General features: G+C 38.8%; 1 protein-coding gene across 2 annotated transcripts in view; it reads left to right on the top strand.

The window, feature by feature from the left end:
* The window catches only part of vps13b (vacuolar protein sorting 13 homolog B), a 298354-nt gene that overhangs the window by 54118 nt on the left and 227899 nt on the right, over positions 1-16337 (top strand). For both annotated transcript variants that reach the window (XM_015003945.2, XM_015003947.2), the window contains exon 17: positions 3034-3218. In XM_015003945.2, coding sequence (XP_014859431.2) covers positions 3034-3218 — 185 coding nt within the window. The remainder of the gene's footprint in view (positions 1-3033; positions 3219-16337) is intronic.

Raw genomic sequence — 16337 nt, 5'->3', positions numbered from 1 at the left:
ACTGGGGATCCTCAGCAGGGTGGCTTGCAATTAACCCAACACCAGTGTAATGTTTCTGCCTCAAGGTAAATCTGGACTTTCTGTCCTGGCACTGAGGTGGCATTCCACGTCCATAGAAGTAGATTATTACCCCCAGGAATCAACAACTCCAGGTTGCTACCTTCCACCTGGCTCACTTGGCACATGACCTCAGCTTCCCCTACTGCAGGTGATGAACCCATGAGAAGTTGACTTCCTGTTGCTTTGCCTGTATCCTTAGTCACAGGAACCAAAGCTTGAGCTTAATTTGCTGCCCAAAACAACCAAACAAAGATAAGGCAAGCTTTTTTTTTTTTGATCAAGTAACACGTTGTTAGAGCAGTGGGATTCTTTTCAGTTTTGGAATCATTACTGCCACCGACCGTGCTTTGGCTCACTAAGCTGCCATTAGTAGTTTGTACTTGAATGTAAAGGTGTGTTGGAGCTTGTGTGACAGCACATGTGTTGGCATGGGATTTGTGTGAATTTCCAGGAATTTATCTCTGTTGTTTGTGGGATGTCTTCATGTTTTTTTATGTGATTTGTACACAGTGTGTATAAAACAAGAATTAAATTTAATTACAAAAAGAAAAAAAGTTGAGACAATATAAATATCTTGGCTTATATCTCTAAATCTTACCACTGTATCTGCTGTTGATGCTAATCCAATTTGACCTTTGGATTGCTTTTGTTTTGCTCAAAGCCTGTGGCAACAGTGAAAAGCTTCCTGCCAAAAAGCTGTTTACCATGCTGCAGCAAGAAACACTGACCGTGCCAGCTACTTAATGAAATACGATGAGTGCCTGGCTGTTCTCACATCCAACATTCCCAAAACACCCTAATGAGGGTTTCTGCTTCTAATTTATTTCTAAGATCCAAGATGGTGTTCACAAAGAACTGGGTATATTATAATAAAACAGGTGCATAATTAAACTTTTAGGGGACCACATGCTCATGACAGCTCCCCTTAAATGCTATAAACACTCAAATAAGCCAACAAACTTTCATCCCTTGCCAGTCCTCTCATTGAAGTGGCTCTGCCAGCACATTTGCTTTGCATGTGGGAGCATTGTTGATGCTGTGTCGTCTTTGCTGTCTTTTGTTGAAGTGCAATGTCTTCTAATGTGCTCACACACATATACTTTGCACAAATTTGAGCACACAACTTACATATTACTTACGTATGATTTATGTCTTGTTGTATAATGCAGCAGTAGGGATTGTTAATGCCTAAAAAGCATGCCCTTACATAATTTACCACAGTGCCAAATGCATCAAATAGACATGGTTTTGGGTACGCTGTGTATGTCAGTGTTGTTGAGGTAAGACTCACTGTATTTGTCATGTCTGAAGTTTCTTACCCCTTTTTTCCCCTGTCCCTTTGTCCCTTTTTATCAAATTCTCACACTTTTTGCCTTATAGTAGAGACAGCAGTCTTCAGAAGTCAAAGCTTGCAGAAGTGCAGCTCACACCTCTTGTCACAGTTCTGAACCACCCAGGAGTAGAAGAAAGAGAAGAATAAAGAGAGCCTTGGAGGAAAAAGAGGGAGGGAAACAGAGGAGCTAAACGATTGCAGAGCTGAGAAAAAGATCAACTCTGTGACATGTCCCGGACTTGAAACGCCATATTTTGTGTGTGACTGAATGAAAAACGAAGCACATTTCTGACATTTTCCAACCATTGTTAGGATAACACACATTTTATTTTCACTAAAATCACCATTGGGAAAAAAAACAAAAACAAAACAAACTTCTTTGTTTCCGTTGCATTGTTGGTTATGCATGTGTGCACACACAGTGACTCATCAAAAACTATATATGCAAAACAGTGTCCACTGCAGCCCTGTCATAAGAAACTTTGCTGGACGATACATTGTCCCAGAAGTTATAGCAATAAGTGATAATATTGTTGAGACCATTTTTGAGTAATGTAATGGTAAAGGCATAATAATAATAATTTTAGTAGAGATAGAGAGAGAAAAACACAATAAACACAATAAATTGAAGTCCCTTTAATTTATCACGTGATTAATTGATTTATTGCAACAGGCCTAGTTCAGTGCAAGTTGTTAAGTGTAGCATTGGACCTTTTACAATGGAGAGAAAAAATGCAATAATCCTACCATAAAATCTGTATTTTCTGGTTTAGTTGAAGCATCCAAGGTTTTTTTTTCTCCAGTAAATTCTGATAAGATAGTTTTCTATAAAAATCTGCTTTGTCGCTATGATGGGCACAAGTGCTTTGTTGCCCTGTGTACACTACTATTCCTTGTCTGGGGATATTCATGTTTGTTAAATGTGTTTTGTTATGTATTTGATCAAAATGACTGAAGAACATTGTAGGATTTGAGTAAGTGATAGGCAGGTAGTTGTGTTGTGTATTGAAAAAAAAATACCTTTAGAAGATTTGGAAATGATTAAACAATAGAAGGAACACTAAATAGTGAGTTTGTGTGGATGTCAGATGATAAATGAGACCATGGTCCGTTGAGGTTCTGATGGACAGAGGCTCAGAGGTTTCCATCTCAATGCTCTGTTACCTCATCTCCCAGAACACTCAGCTCATCTTGTCATGTGTCTAGAATCTCACAAGTTCTCTCTCTGCACTGCGGACGTATGAAATGTTAAATGTGTAGAGATGTATTTCAGGCTCAGGTTTCTAGGGTGTTCATCTTTTCACATAAATCATAGTCAAAGTTGTGACAATGGGGGAGAACAGCGTCAGAAAACTCGACCTACATTGCCAAGTAACCAAGGAAAGCTTGGCTTACCCGTTGTTCTCCTTCACTCTAACTGTTGGAATCTAGTTCATTGTACTTGGGCCTTTTTGCTGAGTGGTTGTTATTTATTTATTTATTTATTTTAATGTGGTGCTGTTTTTATTGAACAATAAAATTTATATACTTGAGTTTCTGTGTATCTCTACCAATTCGACCATGCGATTATTTGCTCATTTGGAACACATTGGAACATCATCCTTGATGTAATCTTGCCTGTTCTGTTCTTTCTTTTGCAGGAGCAAAAGGTCATCAGTCCCCACCTCAGAGTGTATTTTTGAGCTTCCGCATTTTGCTGTACAGGCCACAAGGCCTCAGACACTTTTGCTTCAAGCAATCTGTCAGAGCTGGACCCACAGTATGGTGAATGGATCCCCAGTGCCAATCAGTGACAGTCTGCTCAACGAGGTGTTCAAAGCTCCAGGTAAGCAACATCTATGTGAAGTGAGGTGATATTTGCCATTTTCCAAAAAAAAGCAAAGTTATAGTATAAACTTTTACAATCTTATCAGTGACTACTTTATGTTTTTCCTTCTGTTTGTGTGTGTAAGATTAAGTACTATTTCCTCTGGACTTTTTCTTTGTCACACAGACTTTTAGATAAGTCTTCATTTTACTATACATTTGCTTTTAGTGCTGCAGACACTTTCAAAGAAAAAGTATCCCTCTCCTTAAAATGAGAAGTATTTGCAACTCCAAATGGTTCCACATGTGAATTTTCTTGGTTTTCCTCATGCAGTTATGAGCTAAGAAGATCAAAACTGTAATCCCACTATATATTAAGAACAAAGTATTTACTTATAAAACAAAGACACATTCACATGTTTAGTTTTAGGTGGGTGCATCTAAAATTTCTTTAATTGAGCTTAGGTTTTGAAATCTTGTTTATGTACCTTGAATGAAGAAATGAGTGAGATGTATGTGAGGGATATGAATCAGATTAGTAGAGTAGTAAAGTTCTTTATGAATAAAGCTGGATCGTTAATGCCAAACAAATTCAGCTGAGAAATCTGTAGCTGACTATAACTTATAGTGAGTTGGGTCTTGTGAAACATTTTACAGTTATTTCTCAGGGCTTAACTAAAGTGTGAGACTATGACTAAGAACAAGTCACTCCGAGTGCAGCTAGTAATCTGGAGCCAATTCTTTAAGCAGGGGTGCAAAAGATTCTGCAAATTTTCTCCAGATACATTGAGTTGCAGAAGACGGTTAAAGATGTACTTTTTTTTTTTAAATGAAAGTTACAATACCTGTTATCAAGTGTGAAATCATGTAATTCTTCATTTCACCAAGAATCCCTTAAGGATTAATTAATAAATGTTACCCCTTTTTAAAGAAAAGGAGGAGAGCATAAATTGAACAAAACAGTAGCACGTCTTATGACGGTAGCATCTGGACTGTTCTCTGGAGGGCCAGGGATTTTCCAACTCATTAGGATCATGTTGTTTGGTATGCTGTCAACATTCTCCTTCAGCCAGGCCAGCTAAGCTACCTTTTTCACTGTTGTGTGGCTGCCAAAATGTATGAAACTAGTCTCCCATGAAGTGAAGTCAAATATTCCTCTTCCCCCATTTTGCTGTTTTCTTGGAATGTGTCTTGAAAAGTGACATGGAGAAACATTTACACATCTGGCCAATATGCTGGCAGGTCAGAAAAAGTAGGGTGGGGGAGGGGGAGTCTTAATAGGAGGACTGAAGTCTCAGAATGCATGAGAGTGAAGGGGAAAAAGGTGATGCATTAGGTCAGAATCTTTTAATAAGGAAAATACTCACCATAAATTATATAACCAAAACCAAATATTTTGGATTGTGTATCTCCATTTGAAGATGTGTCTATATTTTCCTTGCAATCCTCTTTACCCACACTAATATGAGTGTTGTAGTTAAGTGGAAAATTAAAAGCGAAGAGGATAAAGAAAAGTAAGGTCGATCAACTTGAATTTAAAAAACAAAAACTTGTTTACTTTCTGACCTTAGTTGTTCCCGGTGCTGTGCAGGGGAACAGCACCTGCACAGCTGTGCAGGTGCTGTTCCCAGGTGCTGGGAAACTCAGTTTCCCAGGGGAAACTGAGTTTCCCCTGGGAACTTACCTTTCCACTTACTTTTTTCAGCAAAATAATCCAGTCCTTTACCTGGTACAGGTTAAGGCTTGCCATGACTCCCATAAAGATTTATATTCATAACAATATGTGTTTTCAATGTACTAAATTTGCAGTGCTCAAGATGAGGCTGAAAAAATATAGATAACAAAGCATTTTAAACATATGGTTTTGTAACATTTTAGGAAAAAACTCCCTCTCTTCTCCTTTTGATATTGCTGAGCCTTTCAGTGGTGGAAGGTGTTTCATATTGAGGTCTAGCTGACAGCACAGTTGGTCAGTGTCCTTTGTGAGGGAGAGCTATTTGCATATGGAGTACATTTAGTTAGAGGGAAATCGGACTGTTTAGTTGCTGGGGAAACATTTCTGCTCCAGTGTCATTTGCATGCTTCTGAAGGTTAATCTGAAGACTTGAGATAAAGAAAAAATTGCAACGCCAATAAAATGAGTTCAGTAGGTATGTTTCCAATGTCACATGAATTTTGAGCAAACTTTTAAGATGTTGTAAAAAGAGGAAAAAAAGGTAGTCAGGTGTGTTTCCAGCTGTTGGTTTGGAGCAAATCAACCAGGACAGTGTTTAAACGCCCAGAGAGCAGTGACATTTTTGAACAGACGTCTGTAATGCATGACACTTTGTTTTTCAGTCATCTATCTGTGGTGAGTAAGTATCTGTAATAGCTTTGTGCTGTTAGATGAAAAAATGGGGTCTATTTTCTCCAAGTTTTTGATCTTTGTTGCCGTTATGACTACTATATACTCCTTAGCTCCTTCGCTTCAGTAACTCTGGCTCAAGTTTATTAGAGTCTTTTGTAGTCAAACTGTTTTCATCTTTATTTCCCTTTGAATTTTATTCAAAGTTATATTATTTTTGTATTTTTTTCTTTAAAGTTTGATAATAAATTTCTTCTGACATGGCCTCACCTAATGGTAATCCATTTCTCTCCTTTTAACTTTCTGGATATAGCCACGGTTAAAACATTTGAGGTCCCTTTGTGGCTAGTGGAGCATCAGTAGTAATAGTGAGAAAGTAGGGCCAGTAATTCCTGTCTGCTTTAGGGCAATACTACACCCTGATTCCACCACACACTGACCACACTGACCTCCCACACATTGCTCAGATCTGTATGCATCTGTGGGAGAGGGTAGTGTGCTGCTTCTGCATTTTGTGTGTGTGTTTCTGAGTTTACTACTACTACTAAATAGCACTGCGAGTATATAAACATGTAATTTTGTTGAAGCACAAATCCTCTTATGTTAGCTGTAAGCTTAGTAGTAACAAAACTGCGTCAGCTGTTTCAACATTTGTAGAATCTTAATTCTCGACGTGCATACTTGATAAACTTGACTTTTTCTTCACATCTCCCTTGTCTTGAAGGATCATTTGAAAAGACAAAGGTAAGATCATTTAAATCATCGCAGCACTCGCTTTTCCCAGCAGTGATTGATTAAACTTTGATCCAGCCACCACAGCTGCTTTTCTGGCCACAGAACTCTGTGGTGGTCTGGTCTACAACATGGTGAGGGGGAGGTACTGGTAGACGTTGGTGGATGGTGGTCACCAGCCATGTTCTGGATGATTGCCGGGGGATATATGAGCTGTGACATAGCTTTAGCATGACAGATCCTCAGGAGAAAGAACAGAGGAAGAGAGAGTGAATGTTTTAATGAGCAGAATAAAAAATGAAAAAGAAAAGGAACCTGAAGGCTGAAAGGGAAAGTGACAGGATGAGGGAAATAAAGCAACTTAAGAGTTTGGGACCAACATCAGTGCCCAAAGTTACAACTGGCCGTTGGTTCCCTTTATTACACACAGCTCTGGCGCCTCTTTGAGTGTCAGGTTTGGCATATGGACAAAGAGACAGATGTGTGCCTACCTTTATCATTTCTGGATCATATGTGCACTTTTGAACTCACACCATGTGATCCCATTTAGGGCAAATGACTCAAAAAATGTTGAACTAGAGCAAGTCAATGCTCTCACTTCATACCAACCAGATGGGTGTTGATGTTAAAGAAAGACCTGGGATATTGCACACAGTGCAGTCATTATTAAAACAAGTCATTTGTTTGTGTTTTTTTTTACGCTTAAATCTTGAAAAGAGAGGCTACATTGCGGGCTTTGTAGAGTTGCTGATGACCAAAAGAAATGGAAAAAAAAAATATTGCATCTCCTGAACTTGTTTGTACCTTTTTTCACACTGACATACTCCGTTGCTTGGAAACAAATGTAATTTCTGAGATCATGTCAACCATAGTTTTAACGCATTTTTGCACTGCATGAAAAAGACTACTCCTCACATGGCCATCACTTCATACTCCTGTGATCTAACTGGCTTCAAGAGCCTCAGTCTGACGCAAATCCCCTTGTGATGCAGTGGTACAACACTGGTCTGTAACAGCTCCGTATTATTAGAGGTGGAAAAGTGTCTGTTTTCATATCACTTGGTCACCTCTGTGGTATGCTGTGTTTAATGATGTCTATGCACAATGCTTCTCCGTTTGTTTTTTTCCTCCCCCTTTTTTAAACTCACCTTTTTGTTTTTTTCTCTCTCTACTAGTTATCCTGACAGTAGAATGATCAGGGAGGGTTCAGTTCATTACCGAGTTGCTCTAATGAACTTTTTAGGAAACATGATGTTCAACATCTATTAATTGAGACAAGTTGGAGGTACAAGCCACTTTGCCTTGTCAGCTAATAAGCCCAGACAGTTTTTGCAATGATTGTTTGGATACATTTCAGTGTTTTACAGTGAGAGTGAAAGACAGAAGGACCAGAGGTTTCCTTTGGTCTGTGGTTGTCAGAAATGTCAGTAAAGAGATGAGGAATTAAATGAAAGCCCTAAGATGTCTGTTTCAGCGTAGTCTGGCCCCTCACTCAAATATCCATACTTCTTTGAAGAGGTAACTTATTGGTTTGGGAGAAAATTCTTCCTGTCTTCTTGTCTGCTTCACAAATTGACATCAGGACAAGAAGAAAGCTAGAGGGAAAGGAAAGAGAATGGGCTTTTTCATCTACATGCAACCTTATTTCTGACATTAAAGACACGTTATGTCAGCATCAGAGAACTGATAAATAAATCTTGCATGGAACTTGAGACAGTTCTTGTCAATGAAAACTTCAATGGACTACAGACGGCCTTTATTCCATCCATGGCAGATTGTGATGATGTTTTAAGTCACTCCAGACTCGATCTTTCCCTACATTTCTTTTGTCTTACTGAAGCTGTCTGCACCTTCACTGTTGTTCCTTTTACTCACAAGCTAACAAGTGATGCCAGTGGAGTCAAGCGTCAGAGTTTGCTGACTCATGATTAGACTTCCAAATGCTTAATATGTTTATATTTAATGCCATTAATGGACCTCAAAGTGGCTTCTGTTTCCTCCATCAAAAAAAAAAGACATATTTATTATTGTGATGGTAGTTTTGATTGTGGCAAACCCAGAGTTTCCTTCCTTTACCATGCTAACCATGTCCTCACCACTCTGAGTTTCAAGTTCCCACATGCTTCATCCAAAGTCAAAAAGTAGTCACGCAGTCACATGGTTTCAGGATATTGGCATACACACACCTTTCATACGACGCCGTAGACCACCTAGGAAAGACCCTTCCTGCTTCTCTTTACGTACTGACCCTACCTGCCATTCCCACTCCCTGCTTGCATTCTCTATTTTGCTTTTATAAAATGGTCACGAAGAGAGTGCCACACTTTTTTGCAACGAGCCTCCTCCATGGACAATGACATTACAATTTCTATCCAGGAGTTTTCAATCTTTTTATTGTAGTAGTTATTTAGTGAACAACTGTACAAATTTACACAATTCCTCACCAGACTCCTCAGATTCCTTTAAATTATTCATGCCTTCTCCGGATACAAAAACCAGATAGTGGAAGAAGACTAGTTGCAGAGAAAAATCATAGCAAAAATAAACAGCTGAGCACATTCCTCGATAAAACACAGAAACTCCTGACCAGTCACACAACACTTTGAGCAGATATGAGCAAAATGAAGCTTTTATTTTTGTCTTGCTTCTATATCAATGAGAACCTATTTATACACTTTTGATGCAATATGTGGGAGCCTTTAGCCTTCCAGTCACCAAGCTCAGGTTTGAACAATGGACAGCCCTCCCAGGTGACCAATAGTTAAAAGTTTCAATCTATGGCAACTGAATTGTCATAGATTACCATGTAGTGCGTCCAAGATGTCCTTTGTGATTGTGATAATGCACACATTCATATTGTCATGACTGAGATTCAATATTTTGTGCAAAATGTGAAATAGACAAAAATGGACTCATCTTATATAGTACTATTTCAGTCACACTCACCTTTCCTAGCATTTAGAAGGTACCAAAATGTGTTTTAATGTTTTATTCAGTAGTGGCTCACAACTTTGTCTTGGAAAGGTAAATAGAAATATTATGCAAATTTATGTACTGTGGCCTTGGTTTATAAAATATCAGAGGTAACGACTTGTTGACTATTACAGTGTCAGTACCTGCACTTCTCTTGATAGTATTTAAATAAGCACAGCAAAAGATGTGAAAAAATCGGCGAAAAGGAAGAGTTATGAGAGCCCAAACCAATTCAACAGAAGCCTTTATTTTGATCTGAAAAGAGATTCTTAAAATTAAAAGCATATAAACTTTTTTTATGGTTTGGTTGATTAATGGCAAAGATTTTTCAAGAGTTCTTAACATGAATCATCTAGGACATGAAACAAAATCCACTGTGAGAATAATATGTTTTAAAGCACCCGGAGCAGACTCTGGATGTTACCAAGTCCTAAATTAATGACAGACTGAAATAAATCTGTTTGTATTTATTTCATCTTGTAGTGTCTACAGAGCTGACTCCCTGCTGAGAGCCAATGGTCCCATCTGAGGGTAGTGACTAGTGCCAGCCGAGCACATAGCTCCATGTCAAAAGGCCATAAATTTCCTCTGTAACACCCATTGAAGTGCCTCACCAGTACTAAAACCTCAGTCTTGGCTACCACCACACACAGACCCAGCAGTTCCCTCAAAGCTTAGATATAAATATTGATCCCCATGGATTATTAGTAAACAAGAATGCTTTGCTTGTTATTTTATTAGTTTTCTCTCATCAAGAGAAAATGCACAAGTAGTAGAGCCTTTATGACTTATAGATACACAGGGGTGTTAAGATCTGAAGCGAGGGAGAGCACAGAGTATTTCCAAGTTGCTTTTAAGCAATAAAGAGACTGGTTTATCGTCATTAGCTGTGGTGTGTTGTTTCGAGCATCTGTCTCAGTGGAACCACACTGGCATTCTATCCTGGCTGCTACTTCAAAGCTATAATGCCCTTGTTTCTTATAGCCAAATTTGTCAGGGCAGCATTAAGCTGAGTATATGAGTAACGGAAGGACTACTGGAAGGACTACTAATATACTTGATCCTCATCCAATACTGTCTCACCACTGGTTAATTAATTCCCTCCAAACGGCAATGTAGGAATGACCTATTTTGCAAAAAAAAAGAAAAAAAAAGCCTTTCTTCCTTTTTTCCCCCTATATGTTCTGTCACATTTCTATCTCTCAGGCACTGTGACTTTTAATTTATTTTTTCCCTACACACTCCTCTGTTCCACCCCAATGTCTGCCAAACCTTGCTTCCTCGGCACATTAGTGTTTGCCAAATTGCTTCCGCATGAAGCCTCCTTAATTGTGGTAATTCAGTGGCAGGGAAAACCATGGTTTGAATGCAGAGAGAACATATGTCACTGTTTTAGTGGACAGACAAAAAGGCAGGCAACACCTGGAAGGGATGGAAATTATGAAAACTAGACCTCCAGCTTGTGCTACCACCAGCACTTAGACCCCATCACTGCCTTTATTGCAATGATTGTGCTAAGCACTGAGTTGTGCAGTTGTTGTAGCCTCTGTTCAACGAGGCCTGGCAGTACTTTTCTCAGTTAGGGAAAAACACATTTACATTTGTATGCATTTGTCTGTAGACACTCGCTCGCTTGACTCTGTGTTTCGATGTACATTCACCCAACTGTGTTTTTTATTGAATATTTTGGTGAAAACATTTTGCAGTCTAGATTGATTCAGTGGTTTTAGTGTTTTCAACTATTTGAAGAACTAGTGTGCTTTGAGCAGACCTGTGTGTGTGAGGTTGTGTTGATTGTTGTGGCTTTTCTTATAAATGGCTCATTGTCTTCCTTTATCCAAGAACAGTGTGTGATTTCTTAGTGCTGGTGAAGCCTCAACAGTGATGGGTGTCATGGCTGTCATTTAGCTGTACTTGGACTTGACATTTTTTCTTTAACAAGCCCACTAACTAAAATTCTAAACATATAATACAGTTAAAAAGACAATTATCTCAACTATATTAAGAGTTGGTGACATTAGAAGCAGTACTTCTATGAGAACTGCTCTTCTCTGAGCTTTAACTGCAGGAGAAATCACTACTGGTTTGCCTTGTCTTTTTTTCCTGTCCCACTCTCCTGCATGTGTCTGTATTTCTGCTGTGTGTCAGTTCTGGGCACGATGCCAACAGACCTGCTCCTACTTACTGCTTCTACTACAGCCCCTCCTGACTTAAGAGAGACAGTTATTGTTTCTGCATCAGCACTTAATGGCTCAGCTGGCTGCTTTCAGGCTACCCAACTTGTCTATGTCTACCTCTTTTTCTGTCAGCCCCCTCGTTGCTTTAGGCTCAATGCCAAGCTGGAGGGTTGTAGTACTCTAGCTTCTCTATATTTACCTTCATATCATGGTTTGGCAATAATGTACATCTTACTAATCATTTGCCATCAGTTACAGAAGAAATTAATACATTTACTATGGACTGATGACTTTCACTTGAAGTAAAACAAACTTGTTTTTCTCAGAATAAGTTAGTGTTACACTTTGAATTTCTTCAGTCCAATGGTAGATATCAACATACCAATCACATCCTGAAACACAAGCTGGAGGGGAAAAATATTGGCACATGTTCCAAAAAACCCAACTCCTGACTATTCTTGATAGTAGCAGAAAATTGAAACGTACCTTAGCTCTGCCATATTCAAGTTAAGAGTTCCTCCTGTTAATTTCCTTTAACTCTTGCCTAAGTCATTTTTGCTTTGTTGCAGTGGATTCGAGAAGCAGTGTCTGCGACTCTTGTCATAAACTTTTCTGGTTCTGCACTTACACACTTCTGAGTTCCCTTTTCTTTTGTGTCAAAATTGGGTCATATGTTTACTCTGAGATGATCGAGTTCTGATGTTTGTTAATCAAGTCAGAATAATCCAGGTCTGATTCTTGATGCTTTGAAAAATTGATTTGATTTCCCATCTATACTCTGTACTAAGACTTTTAGACGTCTGAAGTGTAAGTTCACAATCCGGATGACTTACATGGAAGAGAACTATGGTTTTTACACTTTGAAGGAAGTTCCTCAGCTCTACAGCTCGATGGTTGAGTCAGGAGTGCTTAGTGGAGGAACATTCACTGAAGAGGTTTACAGATGGAAAACACGTAAACAGGCAGAAAATCTTTTATGTGGCTTGGTCATTCCATAAATACTCGCATAGTTGTGATTTTAGAAAGCACAAGAGAGGAAAAGAGGAAAACATGAGCATAGCTGTTGTTGTGGTTGCTTACCATCCCCTGCAGCTGGCTTATCATTAGTGCATTATTGCATTAATGCAGTTTTTGTGCCAGCATTTAGGCCTGGAAGACAGCTGTCTGGAAACAGTGCAGAAAACAAACATAGTACTTGCAGTGCTCCTGATCTGCTTTTAAAATCTGCCACTGCCTTTCCAGGTCCCATATGGAATAAAAAGAAACACTCAGGACGCTTCAGTAAAGAGGAGACAGACTAATCATAAGACACTTCACAGGAGTTAATTCTCAATTATTTTATTTTTATCCAGTGGATCTCATTCGCTGAATAATGATGTAAAATAGCTGACAAGGTTGTTGTTTTTTTTGTACTCATTCACAAATTGTGATTTTAATATCAATGTATGTGAACAGGTGTACATCATACTTTTCCCGTCATATATGTTTGGCTTCCATGAATAATGGGCACTAGTGGACCATACAGCACATCTCATCGAGGCTTAGTCAGGCAGTTGCCCTCTTTCTGTCTGACGGAGTACTGTAGCCTCTGACCCCTAGCTGTGTGTTTATGTACCTCTTGCACCTGCCTTTGCTTGACAACTAACAGCGCCACACATACATTCACTTGGTCTTTTAATAACACGCAGAGACGAACAGACACACGTCTGGTTGTGTTACACACACACATGCACCTTGCACACATACGACACACAGAATGCCATTGTTCAAGCTGACAAAATTACCAACCCTTGTTTTTTCACTCTTCCTGTTCACCCCACATTTTTATAGTCCAACAGCTGGACAAAACATTTTCGAGAGCCCCCCACACCACTTCCCAACGCCCTCCTCCTGTTCAGCAGCTACCAACCCAGCAGGTGCGCTGTGCCCTTGAGGGCGTCTACGTGGGCAGAAGGGATGTGTTATCGTGATACCCCTGGTGCTATTTATCCACAGCATGTTGGAGACTAATTATTAAAAACTTAATTTAAAAAAGCAGATTAATAGTTTAAGACCACAGTTTTAAAACTTTTAGTTGTCCTGAGGAAAGTCTCTAAAAGGCTGGTTGGGGTGGTTGGGAACAAAAAAAGTTAATTGGTAAACACAAAAAAAGTTTCACCTACACAGAACCAAAGGATTGAACAGGAGGTCTGTAAAAACCGATACTTGACCCAGATTACGGCCCTGAATGAAGAGAAGTTTTTAAAGAACAGAAAACAGAAAAATCTTCAAATCTCCTCCTACACCACAAATTCTGTTGTTGGACTTTTCAAGGGAGGACCAAACATGGCACATTCAAATGTGGTGGCAAGTTTAATTTTCAGACAAGAAAACTCACTTTTGATGGTTTTCATGGTTTCCAACATTGATGGCATGAGAGGGAAATCCCCCTTGAGATGATGTCTGTACAAAACAGTGGGGGCGGGGGGCTCACTCGCAATCCAGAAGCTTTTTTTCTTCAAAGGAACTAACAAATGTGGTTAACTATGTGGATCGCTTGACTGAGAGCCCTCGTCATTACGACGATGACTGGATCTTTCAACAGAACACTACAGTTCTGGGCTTCTCCCAGGAGAAAAATCTTCGTCTTTAGGATTATCCTACATATCTCTCTGATCTAAATCATGTAGAAAATGTTTCTTAAAGGATGATGAGAGATTCTTGCAAAATCAGATTTCATGAATGCCCTTCATGTAGTCACCTTTGACACATTGAAAAGTGATCCCTAATTCTCCTGTAAGCGTTGCATGAAGCATCACTATTAATCAACAAAATATTGTTGTGCTCCTCACTCCAGAATCATTTTGGGATACTTTTAGTTTTGCTTTTAGGTTTTTTGGTTCTATGGACTGTTGGCCAGCAGATGAACAGACAGTTTTTAGCTCCATTCTCCGGTTTTGTTTTTGAATTTTGTAGCTCCACTTAGAACTGGGTGACTCCCAGTTCCTAAACTGGAAAATGCTAAATGTGCTAAATGTGAGTCCTTCTAACTCTTTCTCTGGTCTTATGACTTTGATTGTGTGTTTGTTTGTTATATCCAGTGGAATACAAAACAAATCACAACGTATTAAACTAATGTAATACTGAAAAGTTACATGGACAAATCACAGATATGGTCTTAATGCTTCAGCGTACTACTAGTTTTTAATGACAGTTATGCATTTACTTTGATAATATAAAAAGCATCTGTTGTTTACTAGCAGCTGACTAATGCTTCCAAAATATATTAAAGTAATTTAGTTTAGAAAAAAACAATGTCTAATAGAAGCGCATTATTAATTTGGATTTAAACATGTCCACGCTGGAATGTCTTCCCACTGCTTTCGTCCTAAATAGACTGGAAGCTGTTAAAGGAGTAAGCAGCCAAAATCCCAGGGCGACATGCGGTACTGTTCTGTTTGACTTGCAGGTATGTTAAAGTGTGTGGCAGAGAGACTTCAGCTGGGTTATTAACGTTACCATCTTCCATCTGGGCGTATAGAGGGCCTCTCAGACAGCAGGTGAAGAGGTTGATTGGTAATTTGTCTGAAAGAGAGAGAAGGGAAGTCAGTGGTTAGGGATTTTAGCAATTTCCCAGCAATTCCCTTGGTTAAGTGTGGTATTTGTGGTCAACTCAAATCCTGCCATCCATGTCTGCGTGCTTGCAATAAAACTACATTTGAGCTACAGTTGAAATCAACTCAAACCACCAAGAGATCGTTTCATCTGGTGTTTGCTGTCATTTCATCTTGGAATTAAAAAATATTTTGCATTAATGTATTGTACTTTATTAGTACCACTGGAATGTATTGGTTGAACATTCCACTGTTTTTATGCATTAAGATCAGAAACTTTTACTGTTTCAAATTAGGAGTTTCAAGCTTCATTGCCAAATGAGTTGTTTTTTTTTAATCTTGTTTCTTTTTTTTCTTTTTTTTTTTTTTTTGGTCATGGTTCCCCAACTAAACTTTGTATATCTTGCATTCCTAGAGAGGAAAACCCTTCCAAGCCAAACAAACCAGCCTGTGTTCTCAGCTGAGTCACTTGACATTAAAGTGACATTTGGGGGAAATGTATGAAGTCCAGACTAGGGCTGTTGAAAATGAATATTTTAGTAATCGAGTAATCTGTCGATTATTCTTACGATTAATTGAGTAATTGGATAAAAAAAATTGATAAAATATTTACTGGTATATCTAGCATAACACCAGTGTTACTGTTCGCTTTGAACCAGCAGCTCCCGGTGGAGAAAAGCTGCCGTACTCCAGGCATCATGCCAGTTATTTTAAGGACAGAGCGTTATTAGTCCCACAAAAACGATGAAAACCCGGGCATTATCATTAATCAATGAAATCCCCACAGACTGAACTCAAAAACTGGACATTATGCTGCTAACACTTAGCTTTTGTCAACAACTCATAGGCAGAAGTGAGAGCCGGTGCACAATACTAATAATGTCCCGCCCAGAACATGGTGCACTAAATAATAAAACATAAATTGACGAAGCTTCGAGGCAGATAAACTTTCCTCAAGGGATTTCAATAATCAAGGTACTGAAATTATTCGAGGAGTCGTTTCAGCTCTAGTCCAGACCATAATCAACTCCTGAAGGAAAGAAATACAAATTGAAATAAGGAATATAGTTTGGGGAACAAATATATGATTTTATTTCATTTTTTGTTTGCTTTCTAAACTAAAACAGAACAACCAACTAACATCTTCTTCAGCATTTCAATATTTTGCTACTGGGATATTTCTGATGTTGGGTGATTGATGAAACACAGAAGAGGATGTGTTGGAAAATAACTCAATGGAAGAGAAATTATTAGGATTTCTGTTACTGCTTTCAAAATTTTTGCCTGCAGTCTTTTACAGCTGTCCACAGTACTGCTCT

This window comes from Poecilia mexicana, unplaced genomic scaffold (assembly GCF_051168715.1).
Source record: "Poecilia mexicana isolate PSO_F unplaced genomic scaffold, ASM5116871v1 scaffold_6, whole genome shotgun sequence".
In the NCBI taxonomy this organism is placed as follows: Eukaryota; Metazoa; Chordata; class Actinopteri; order Cyprinodontiformes; family Poeciliidae; genus Poecilia; species Poecilia mexicana.
This window is presented reverse-complemented; position numbering and strand designations above follow the sequence as displayed.